Below are 12,793 nucleotides of genomic sequence, written 5' to 3' on the forward strand. Positions count from 1 at the left end.
AAATTCCTTTCCCTACAGTGGTTCATAGTTAAATGGGAACTGAGATGTGTTTAAAATCTAACATACACATAGCTTAATACTTTCTCAAGAACAACTCCTGCAAGAAATTTGGCAAATCAGGGAGGTAATTCCAGACCTCTTGGATTCCTCCCTGATACTGAATCTTTATCCACTGTTCCCCTCTAGCATCATACAATCCCCGAGAAACTGGCTGTTTTTCTCTTCTCACCCTTTCATTTACAGAAAACAGTTACATCCTGAATCCGATGACACACTTTGCCAACAATCAATCCAGCGCACACCTCTGTGTTTTGACCTGTGGTCTTATCACCAGCATCTCCCTCACCACATTATTTGCTCAGAAATACTGCCATTATTTCCTTCCTTTAAGCCTCCAGGCTTTCACCTGCTATTTTCTCTGTCTGGAACACTTGTTACTTTTCTGCTGATTCCACATGTCCCGAGGACTCAATCTAAAGGCACTTATCCTGCTGGCACACCTGGGCAAAGGTAGCACCAGCTGCTGTGAGCTTCCTAGAGGCATCTGCCACACCTGACATGATTGTGTCTGTTGTCCAGATGTGGGTTTGAGGAAGACAGGGGTGTGTTGGACTAAGTCCTGGTTATATTCACAGCACTTAGTCTTGTGCCTGGCACACACCATATGCCCAATACATACTGATTGATGGCTTGAATCCTGTAATATGAGAAGCAATTGAGAAACAATCAGATAAGAGACCCTTTGAAAACCTAATCAGCATCTTTGGTTCATGACCAAAGGTTGCATGAAAACTCAAAAAAAATATTTTTGTTTTATTTCAAGGTAGGGTTTCACTCTAGTCCAGGTTGACCTAGAACTCACTTTGCAGTCCCCAGCTGGCCTTAAACTCACAACAGTCCTCCTACCTATGCCTCCCCAGCGCTGGGATTAAAGGCATGAACCACCACACCTGACCCAGTAAACTCAATCTTTGTTCATGTTTTTCACTAGTAGGAAGAACAGGACTGGGCTGTAGCTCAGTGGTGGAGCACTTTCATGGCATGTAGGAGGCCCTAGATTTAATCCCAATTACCGCAAACCAAACAAACATATAGTAAGCGTCAACCTAAGCTCCTAAACTGGGGTGTTAGCTAGAATAAAGAACAAGTTGATATCCAGAGGGTGGAGTCTTAGCTTCTTGTCAGGTATTAGTTACAGACAAATGAGGATGAATAATAATTCCAAAATGACTCAAGTTTCATGCCCAGATAAGAAACAGACATGATGTCATGCAGAGAAATAGATAAACCAAGAGGGATAACTGGATTAGGGAGGTCACTGGATAAGATACACCCATGGGTTAAAAACCCACAGCAAATAAATACATAGACTTGGAGGCTGGGAGACTTTGGATCGCATCCGTGGGCTGCTGAGGACAGCAGCCAGCCTGTGAAGTCAGGTGAAAGCCAAGGATCTCTGATCCAGGCCTTCTGGAACCCAGATCAACAACCTGTCATCAAGGCAACCATGCATTTGCTTCTCCAAGAATGTAAACAAGACACTGATTGCACATGTTGTTTTTGAAGAATTTCTTGGACTTTAAAAAAAAAATGCCCTGATGCAAGCTGGGCGTGGGTGGTGCACGCCTTTAATCACAGCACTTTGGAGGCAGAGGTAAGTGGATCACTGTGAGTTCGAGGCCACCCTAAGACTACATAGTGAGTTCCAGGTCAGCCTGGACTAGAGTGAAACCCTGTCTCAAAAAACCAAAAAAAAAAAAAAAAAAAGTCCTGATGCAAACAGCTCAGAAAAGATTCTTAGTAGGAATAAATAATTAGAGCTATATTCTTTACATAATCTTAAAATGCTACCTCCACAGGAAACTCTTCCTCCTTTACCATTCACCACTGGCTAAGTAGCTCAGCAGTATTCACAGCTGGAACAACCTCAAAGGCCAAAATTTGAATCAGAGTGGTGAGAGCCTTAGACCGTTTGGTGTGAAACAACACACATGTACTTACTGCTATGACGACTCTAGCTCTGAAAATTATAACTCATCAAATACATTTAAAATATTTAAATTCAGAAAGTTAAATGTGTCTAAAACATCGCTATTAACTAACCACTGATAATTAAAACTTTGTGTCCTTTGCTCATTCACAAAAATACTACAACAATGTCAACTAACAAAAGGTTGTTTACATAAACCACAGTTCACCCAGCAATGGGATGCTTCAGGACTATTACCAAAAGTGAAATAAAGGCTGGAAATGTGGCTCAGCAATAGAATGCTTGCATTGCATGTATAAGGAAGGCTCCAAGTTCCATCCCCAGCACCACTCAAAAAGATAATGCAGGTGAGCATGAAACTAATTTACCTTTTGTAAAAAAGCAAGCTCTAGGGACTGGGATGGTGTCTCGGCCAGTAACGGCTTACTGAGCCTGAGGACCTGAACTTGGATCCATATCACCCAGGTGAAGACAGGTACGCTGTAATCCCTGCTCTGAGGAGGTGGAGACAGGAAGATCACTGGGACTCCTTAGTTAGCTAGTCTAGCTCAGTCAGTAATCTCCAGGTTCACTGAGAGATACTGTTTCAAAAAACAAGGTAGTAAGCAACTGAGAAAGACACTTGGCATTAACCCCTGGCCTCCACACACACACACATGTACCCAAATACACAATGCATACCACACATAAACATCCAAAACACCTCAAGATATAGAAGATATTCTAAGCTTCCAATTTGGTAGCATAAAAAGGACATAAAAAGGGTTGGAGAGATTGTTCAGTGGTTAAAGACACATGCTTGCAAAGCCTGATTGCCTGGGTCGGAGTCCACAGTACCCATGTAAAACAAGATGTACAAAGTGGCACATCCATCTAGAGTTTATTTTCAGTGCCAGGAGATCCTAGCATACCCCACTCTCTCTTTCTCTGCTTGCAACTATATATAATATTTTTTAAAGTTCATAAAAGACCTACCCTGGTTGTGTGTGATTAGAACATTACAGGAAGGCCACCTAAGAAACCGGGGCATAGTGTGCTCCATGCAGAGGTGTTGGAGTCAGAAAGGGGTTCGTATGGATTCTACAGGCTTCTGTACTCTTTATTTTCAATTGGTGAACAGACTACATTATTTTAAATAAAGCATTTGAGAATGAAAAGGCACTTGAAACTGCTTTGGATCACAGAAACCACCTTAAACAGAACACCCTCCTGGCTGCTGTTCACTTTCCCTCCTTTGTATGTGACTGGGGGATTTATGTTTTGGAAGCTGTGTGGGTTTATACCCAGGACCATTGAGCTCTGCCCTCAGCCCCCATCTCTGTGTTTTTCAAGGCTATAAGCATGCCAGCAGTATTAGGGCTGGAAGAAGAAGGACCACAGTTGGTTCCCAGCTCACCCCATTTACCTTTGGCTATCAGCTCAGATCCAGAGGGAAAGGCCGGCCAAGGTAAAGGCTAGGTCAAGGAGAGTTATGAAACATGAGAAGGAGATACTGGAAACAAAAGAGAATTATCCCACAGGGAGGGCCGATGCCTCTTGGAAACTCAAAACAGTGAACTGAAAGAAGCCACCAGGGACAGAGACCAGGGGAGAGGCAAACAAGGCACAGGCAGGCAAAAAGAAATGCATTCACAGCCCTGTGAATGTCAACAGCAGACAGCCCACACAATACATCAGCTCTCTGGCTTGCACAGAATAAATCATTTTGTGCAAGTTCAATCAGCTCAGAGAAGAGGTATCAACCTGTGACAACAGAATCTCCTAAAAGTGAGGAGGCACGTTGGCATATACCTGAGAGACACGCTGAGTTGACTTTGACCTCAGGTACAGAGCAAGCGAACAGCAGAGGCACACACTGGGGTAGCATTCTGCCACTGCAAACGTTTTTACTATAAAGACTGGGAAACTAAACTTGTGGTTCACTTACTACCCCTCCACAAAGAGCAGGTGCTTCATCATAGCAGTGTTTAGAATATAGAAATATTTTAGTATATTGAAATAATCTATCCATCTCAAGGAAAACTGCAGAATGGAAAAAAATTTTTTTAGCAGAAATAGAAATAGTCTTAATTTGCTCATATCCTAGTTCCAACATTGCTTGAAGTCAAGCACAACTTAACAGGTGTTGATTTTTTACAGATTTGGTGGCAGAGAAGTGAGCCAGGGAGGTACCAAGGCAACAGTTCTGCATTCCACAAACAGACAGATTCAGATCCCACAGCCGCCTGCACACACGCTCAAGCTTAAGTGCAAGAGGAACTGCTTGTTTTCACCAGTTAAGCCTCTCATTAAAGAGGGCTTTATTTACCCAATTATCTCTCCACAGCAACCTGACAAACACCTGTGCGTTCACCAAGATGTCCCCCGTGCAACACTGAGCAGAGATCTGGGCATGACCGACCTGTGTGGAAAATGACAGTGCTTTTCCTGAGCCCCGAAGGAAGCCTAAGATTCCGAAGCAGTCCTTTGGCAGTCAGTCGGACGTGGATGGTGGATAAGGAGAATTTGGGAGACAACAACATGTCTTCAGAGCAGGTGGGAGGACTTCACAGAGGAAGCAGCTTCCGCAGACCATCACATGCTGTCTTTAAAAACTCAGGACTCTTCCAGGCCAAGAGATGCAGCAAGAGAAAACATGCCTACATAGCTAATGTCAGGACTCCCAGAGACTCAAGAGAGAGAGAGGAGAAAAAAAAACAGCAGCGCTATCCCAGCTTCTGGCTCCTGTTTCACTCCCAGATGTTGCTAAAACAATGCTCTTCCTCTTTAGAAGATCTGTGCTTAGCAAATGCGGAAGTGAGCAGGCTGGGTTACATCACGCTGTCCATGCGATGGCTTGTTGTGGTTCTCAGCAGAGATGGGAAAGGGGAGGAGAAAGTGGGTGGTCTCAGGAGCTTTATATAACAGCCAATAATGTCTCAGGTCCTGTCACTGCTTGGAACATAGTTAAAGGGATTAACTAGCTCATATGCCTGATGTTTATTTACTAATTAAAAAAGTAAGATTTTATTACAGTAATCTGTGTCCTGATTCATTTTTTTCTTAATTACATAAAGCTCACAGTATTAACACTGAGCATTTTTTTTTCCTGGAATTTGACCTATAAATATGATTGGGTACAGAATAAATACAAAGCAAAATAAAAACTCTTCAAGTAACAAATAGATCCAATCTTTAAAAACAATTCTGTTCTAATATGCTAATGACAGATTGTCATAAAGTTAAATTTCAGCTTTCATCTTCATGTAGTGAGGACCTTATTAAAAATGGACAATAAAAGGTTGAAGCAATTTCTCTACCACGTGTAGCTAGAGAGGACTACTTAGATGGGCAGCCCTGCAAAGACCACATGCTATCTTTGCAGAACATCAGGGAACAGTGATGGATGGAGTTCAGTAACGGGGAAACTGCCTAGTGTATATAACTAAGTCCTAGAGCTGGTCTCTAGCACCTCAAAAAAAACTTCCTCTCTGTCTCTCTCTCTCTCTCTCTCTCTCTCTCATTGCTGCTTGTTTGAGCAAACAGGACCTCACTCTGCAGCCCACCATTGCCCAAACTTGACATCCTCTGCCTCAGCCTCATGCATACTGAGATCATAGGAGTATACAACCAAAAGTAGTTAAAGGTATACACAGAAAAAGTAACACTGGCAATAGGCTTGCTTAAATAAAGCTAATTCTGTTATATCAGCAGTAGTAGAACTTTTTTTTTTACATTTACATTTACAAAAGTACAATACAGTTGGGTGTGGTGGTTCATACCTGTAAACTTGGCATTTGAGAGGTGGAGGCAGGAGAATTGCACATTTGAGGCCAATCTGTCCTGCATAGTGAGTTCTATGACAGATTGAGCTACACAATACACTGCAAGAGTGCCTCAAAACACCAAAAGTACATCAATTATTAATTCATATACAAAAGATCGATGGTTGTTTCCAAGATTAAGTAAAAAAGTAATTAGACATTGATATGGAAAATGTTAACCCTAAGTAATCTATGAAATGCACTTAAACTTGACAAGAAGCCACTGTTCCTTTAGAAATTCTACATGGCATCCATGGGGGAAAGGAAATTTTGAATAATCCCTGCTTCTCATTCAACACCCTGTAATGTCAGAGATTGTCAAGCAGAGAGACAAGCCCAGCACAGGTCACTGTGAGAAAGCCACAAAGTGTTCACATCCAATGACTCTCCCAAACACACTGCATCTATGGCAACTGAAGCACAAATAGTCAAAGAAAGAGAATCCAGCAAACACACTTTTTGATGTTGTTTTTCTGTTATCACTGTTAAAAAAAATTCACAGTGACCTAGATATTCATGACCTCAGAGTGGCTAACACTTCCTACACAAGACCAGCATAATAGGAGGAAAAAAATATACATCACAATAGAAGAGAGACTAGTTGGAAAGAAGGAATTCAATGAAGGGGAATTTGGAAGGGGGGAAAGGGGTGTTGTGGAAGGGAATTATGATCAGGGTATAGTGTTTATATTTATAGAATTTATCAATAAAATGTTTAAGAAAATTTCAAGACATCTTTTCCCCAGATTCTAAATATTAAAAGCATACCATAATCTCCTACATCACCAAAACTATGCAAAAAACCAATATACCAATAAGTGCCAGAATTATAAACAGAATAATAGTCAAATATTGATATTATTAAAAATAGGCATGCCAAGATCCATATAGTAAGAGACTTTTTTTTTGGTTTTTTGGGTTTTTTTTTTTAAAGAGAAAGGTCTTTGTTTGTTAATAATAAACTCTAGTTATCCTGTCAAAAGGGAAATTTTTTAACCTACATTACCCCAAAAAGAAGCAATTTAGCCAACAACTAGAATTATTTAAAAACTTTTTCTTGAAGTACATGAAGCTTAAGCTATCATTATGCTATCCTATGTGAATTAAACATATTATTCGTGATCCCTTTCCTGAAGGCAGAGTAGGACTCTGACAGAACAAAAGCAATGTCAGGGAAGGAAAATGTGAAGCCCAAGTAGCTTGTGTGTACAGTGCAATGGTACAACGGTGTGCTCAAATGCAAGACTAAGAAGTGTTCTTCCCCAGAGCTGCGCTACACCCATGGTCATTGCTGCTCTACTCACAATAGCTAGAAAGTGAAATCAACCTAAATGTTCAAGAACTGATGACTGGATAATGAAAACGTAGGACATATAAACACAATGGAGTTTTACTGGGCTGTTAAGAAACAGATGTGGAATTTTCAGGAAAATGAATGGAATTGGAAAGGAATTATACTGAGGTAACTCAAGCCTAGAAGACAGACAAAAATCACATATTCTCTCAAATATGCAAATCCAACTTTTAATGTTTGTATGTATTTAAATAAGGGAGCTTCCAGTGGTTATCGTGGCATAGTTGCTTAAAGCAGCTGTCTAGTAAATAAGGGGATGGAGAGGGAGTATGAGCTATGATCCAAGATGGGGGTGTGAGGGACGGGAAGAGGATAAAAGGTAGCTATATTGGGACACATAAAAGGAGAGTGGCAAAGGGGAAAGTAAAAGAAAAAAATGTTTGAATGCATCATAATGAAACCTAGTTCTTTGTAAACTATTAAAAAAATTCAAGTCATCTTAATACTTTTTAATGCTCATAGAGGCTGGGGAAATGGCTTGGCAGTTAATGTCGCTTGTAAAAAAAATTTCTAAATATATATACATACATATATATATATGTATGTATGTGTGTGTGTATGTGTGTGTCTATCAATCAATCAATCAATAATCCTGGGCTAGAGAGATGGCTTAGCAATTAAGGTGCTTGCCTGCAGAGCCAAAGGACCCAGATTTGATTACCCAGGACCCATGTAAACAAGACGCACAAGGTGGTGCATGTATCTGGAGTTCATTTGTAGTGGCTGGAGGCCTGACGCACCCATGTTTGCTCTCTCTCTCTAAAATATTTTTAAAAAATTAAAAATATAGCTGGGCATGGTGGACACGCCTTTAATCCCAGCACTAGGGAGACAGAGGTAGGAGAAGCGTCATGATTTCGAGGTCACCCTGAGACTACATAGTGAATTACAGGTCAGCCTGAGCTAGAGTGAGACCCTACTTCCAAAAAACCAAAAATAAAAATAAAAATAAAAAATTAAATTAAAAAAATATATATATGGTCCTACTGAGGCCTTCATGATCCTAAAGTGAGTCCTATAACCCCACTGAAGAGGACCTCAGGGAAATAGGACCATAGGCATGGGGATAAGAGTGTGTATGTGTGTGTGTCTGTGTGTGTGCGCGCATGCATGCGCATTTTAAAGGTCCTAAAGTTTCAATTTTTCACAGACCTGGTCTGTCCCCTAGTGGCCATCACATAGGAATGCATGAATGCAACACATCACAGGGGTTGATAGTACAAGCCACTTATGGTGGAGAGCTTACCACTCTCCTGCATGCTGCACATTCATTTACTCATCCTAGTAATTGCATAAACTGTCACTTTATGGTTTCAACTCCTTTATTATGCATGCATATACTACACATGTATTTATTAGGAAATAAGGATGAAAAACTTAAAAGTTTATTATTTAATAATCTGTTATCACTTCTACACTATCTACTATTTCCGGAATTATAGTTAAGGTGGAAGCTCAAGATAAAGTGTCAGACTATGTGATATCATAGTCTTAATTTGATATAATGTCAGAAGGTTCGGCAAGGATGGCCAGGGGAACAAGTCACAGCAAGCTTGGTACTTAAACTGGAACGGGTTACAGTGATAAAAATTAAGACATTAGGGTCTTTTCCCCACCCTTTATATACAACAAAGTTTGTGGTAGGATGAGTGGAAAAATAAAAGTATGATGTCAAATTATATTCCATGAATGACTCAACTTCAAACATAACGAGTAGGAGTATTGATGTAAAACATATCAAAGTGTTACCAATGGTCTGCAACATTTTATTTTTCTTTATTATATGCTTTTTACATTTTCCTATTTTATCAGAGATCTCAAATGCAGGAAAATATAACTCTAAATAACTTAAAATTGAGATAAGTTTTATAGAAAACCCATAAAATAAGCCATTTCCACTAATCACACAGAGGAAAACAAAAATAATTGTGTGAAAGCCTTGCACAACAAAAGACCCAGTGTTTTCCAAGTGTGCAAGAAAACACAGCAGTGTCTTCAAGCATCCTGTGTACAAAGGGGAGGCTTCTTGTTTTTAATCCATGATTTAGAAAACAATGCCGTCACGAAAACATGCTGTGCCAAGGTGCTGGGCTGCTACATTATGCATTCAGTGTACAACTGGCTGTCATTAATAATCTTAAAGAATCAGGAAGATTAAAGTTCAGATCAACAGGCTTGCTGGGAGACAGAAGCACCTCTACCCACCCAGCTTTCCTTAGCCTAATACATAGTGTTAATGTCGCCCTCAACTCCTTACTGAACACAGTACAGACTGCAACACATTCTTTAAAATCTCTAATGTACTACATTCAATTTTTATGTGGCATGTTCAACACAAGGCCCAGCTTTTCATCCTCTTCCTTCATAGAAGCATATACTGTAATATAAGTATGAAAAGCTTCATGAAACAGTTTTAAAACATTTCAAGCTCCAACCATCCATAAGATTCAAAACAGTGCCTTCCAAAACAGTGATATTGTAGCAAATGAGCTCAACTGAAAATCAGGACTCTTTGTTCAATCTTTGCTCTTGCAAATAAAAAACCCTCACATGTTCATTATGGAATTTTGAAAACTAAAATTTAAATTACCTGTACATCACAGTGCTCTGCAACTAGTTTTTTACCTGAATATAAGCTTTAAAAACTTAATTTCCACTTGTCTTTCAAAGGAATTAAACCCCTGTATTAGTGACTTTAAAATGCCATAAAAAATTCAGACATAGGGCTGGAGAGATGGCTTAGCGGTTAAGCACTTGCCTGTGAAGCCTAAGGACCCTGGTTCGAGGCTCGGTTCCCCAGGTCCCACGTTAGCCAGATGCACAAGGGGGCGCACGCGTCTGGAGTTCGTTTGCAGAGGCTGGAAGCCCTGGCATGCCCATTCTCTCTCTCTCCCTCTATCTGTCTTTCTCTCTGTATCTGTCGCTCTCAAATAAATAAATAAATAAATTTTTTTAAAATTCAGACATAATTTAAATGATACTTGTAAGACATTTGGTTCCCATTTCCCTTTATTTGCACACACGCACGTGATAGGGAGAGAGAGGGAGAGAAAGAGAGAGAGAGAGCATGTGTGTGTGTACACTCTAGGGTCTCTTGTTGCAAAACAAACAAACAAACAAAACCTGTTCAGCTTTATATGGGTGGCTGGGAAATTGAACCTGGGCCAGTAGGCGTAGTAAGCAAATGCCTTTACCTGCTGAACCATCTCCTCAGCTCCTTTGCCCCCATATCCATTATTTTTAAACAATTCTGGAAAGCAGGAAGACAACCATTTTCTTATAATCAGTTTTCCTGCATGGAGGCTCTTGCTCTGTACAGTGGCTGCTGTACAGTATACCCACTCGGCAGTTTGTTTAAGCTTCTGTTCCTTATTCATTTTCCACCAGGGACAACCATGAAAAGAGGCAAGACTGTCTTTTTAGTTAATTCAGTAAGATTTTCATCTTCATGTTTCTTAGTCACGCACAGTACTTTTCTGCTCACAGATTTTCCTTCTTTGTGCATCTTCTTATTATAATAGGAACAGATCAACCCAGATTTTAAAATGTACAAAATATTGTAAGCTATGTCACAAGCCCATATGTTGTAACAATGCACAACCATTTCACCTTGTGCAATGAACTGTCCTCCTTGAGCAGCAACTTCTCATTTCCTGGTAACCACCATCAGTGCCCAGAAACCCCCATTCCACACTCTGCTAATGTGATTTTGACAATTTTATATTCAGTGTTAAGTGATATCATATGGTAGGCATTTATCCTGAAACTTGCTTATTTCATTCTTTGTAACATCCTCCATGTTCATCCATGGGGGGTGGTGGTGGTGGTGGTGGTGGTTTTTTTTTTTTTTTTTTTTGAGGTAGGGTCTCACTCTGGTCCAGGCTGATTCTCCTACCTCTGACTCCTGAGTGCTCGGATTAAAGGCATGTCCCACCATGCCTGGCTTCATCCATGTTCTTAAGTAGCAGGACTCCCTCCTTTTTGAACGTTCAGCCTTTTTGAACGTTCAGCAGTACCCGTTCTGTGGATGCATCACCTTTGTCTACAGATACACTGATGTGCTTTTAGGCAGTGCTCACACCCTACTCTAAGAGACCATCTCTCTTGACGGGAACCTGGTTCCATTTGGTTAATAGGCCTTCTCAGGTGTATGGTTTGCAAATAGTTCCTTCCGTCCTCTAGGCTGCCCCTCTGCTACTGAACACTTCCTCTGCTCTGCAGAGGGATTTGAGCTCATGGAGCTTCACTTGTCTGTTTCTGAGTCAATCACCTGTGCTTTTGTGTCATAATAAAGACTATCATTAAGCTTTCCCTCCATTTCTTTTAATAGTTACTCAGTTTCAGGTCTTAATTCAAACCATTTTGAATTATTTTCTATGTGTGAGAGGTGAGATGAGGTCTCAGCCTCACTTTTCCACATGGAGATTCCAGTTTCCCAAGAGATAGATTGTATTTCTCTGCTGGGTATTTTTGGCACTCTCATCAAAGCTCAGCAGACTGTATGTCCATGGATTTACATGTTTCCTGTATTTATTCAGTACCACTGCCAATGTGTCTACCTGTATGCCAGCACCATACTACTGCATGTATTTTGAAATCAGGACTATCTTGCCTCCAGCTTTGTTTCTTTTATATACTGTTTTTTTGGTTACTTGGGGTCCTATGTAGTTCCACAAGATTTTTCTTTCTTTGTAAAACTTCCCATGAGGATCCTGATAGCGATGCATGGATCCTAAATTCTGCTGACTCAGGCCTATTTAAACTGTGGAGATCTACATGGGGCAAGGATGGTGTGGACGTGGTCTCAGTCTGCTCTTAGCTTGTTAAAATTGCACTGCCTGTGACGGAGGGGAAACATAAAGCACTTGCTGTCATAACTGTCTCTGCTGTTCACAGTTTTTTTGGACAAGACCTTTTCTACTCGCAGCTATGCTCCTTGTGCTTTTACCCATCTTTACACTTAACCTTCACCTCATCCATCTGGAGGACATTTGTGTGTGCTTTGTGAGGAAATCCAGCTCTTGGCCAGAAAGGTATCCACTGGTCCCGTGTGCCTCACTGAAGCCTCATTCCTTCCTCTCCCTAATGTGAAACCCAAAGCCTCACATATCTAAATAGCATCTGAACCATTAACTGTTAGAGGAAACTTATTATTGTAGTGGAGCAAGGAAGGCAGCTTGAGCACACATTATACCAGAGCAGAGTTGCATCCCTTAACCAATACTCAGCATCTGGAAGGAGGAGATATGAACACCTCCCCACCCTGGGCTATCTTCACTAAATGGCTCAGAAGGAGCAAGTATTCATACTCCCAGGGCAGACACCGTGGCACCTGAGACAAGACAATCTTGTGCAAAACAACTGAGGACCTGGATCACACAGTCATATGCCTCTGGGATCCCATGTGTGTTGGAAGCAAGGTAATAATAGTTTGCTGTGCCGTGTCAGAACCTCTTCCATATAAATAGCAGGCCAAGTTTTATTTAGGCAGTATTGCCTAGAATCTCATGGCATCACAGCCTTTAAATAAATCACAACAGTTAGTCCTCATGAGGCTAGTTCATGGTTGTCAACAGTCTTTCCTGATTTCTTCAAGAGTTTCAAATATTCAAACATGAGTGCTAAGGGGGATAAACTCTAAAATAT

General features: G+C 40.7%; 1 protein-coding gene across 5 annotated transcripts in view; it reads right to left on the reverse strand.

The window, feature by feature from the left end:
* Window positions 1–12,793, reverse strand: part of Mtus1 (microtubule associated scaffold protein 1) — a 177,519-nt gene that overhangs the window by 52,795 nt on the left and 111,931 nt on the right. Inside the window, exon 1 of one of the 5 annotated variants that reach the window (XM_045132028.1) lies at window positions 4,392–4,731. The exons of the other annotated variants lie outside the window; for them this stretch is intronic. Within the exon in view, the coding sequence (XP_044987963.1) occupies window positions 4,392–4,512 (121 nt within the window). The 5' untranslated portion in view covers window positions 4,513–4,731. Of the gene's footprint in view, window positions 1–4,391; window positions 4,732–12,793 lie in introns of those variants that run through there. 5 annotated transcript variants of the gene reach the window in all.

The sequence above is a fragment of the Jaculus jaculus genome, chromosome 1 (genome assembly GCF_020740685.1).
Source record: "Jaculus jaculus isolate mJacJac1 chromosome 1, mJacJac1.mat.Y.cur, whole genome shotgun sequence".
NCBI lineage: Eukaryota > Metazoa > Chordata > Mammalia > Rodentia > Dipodidae > Jaculus > Jaculus jaculus.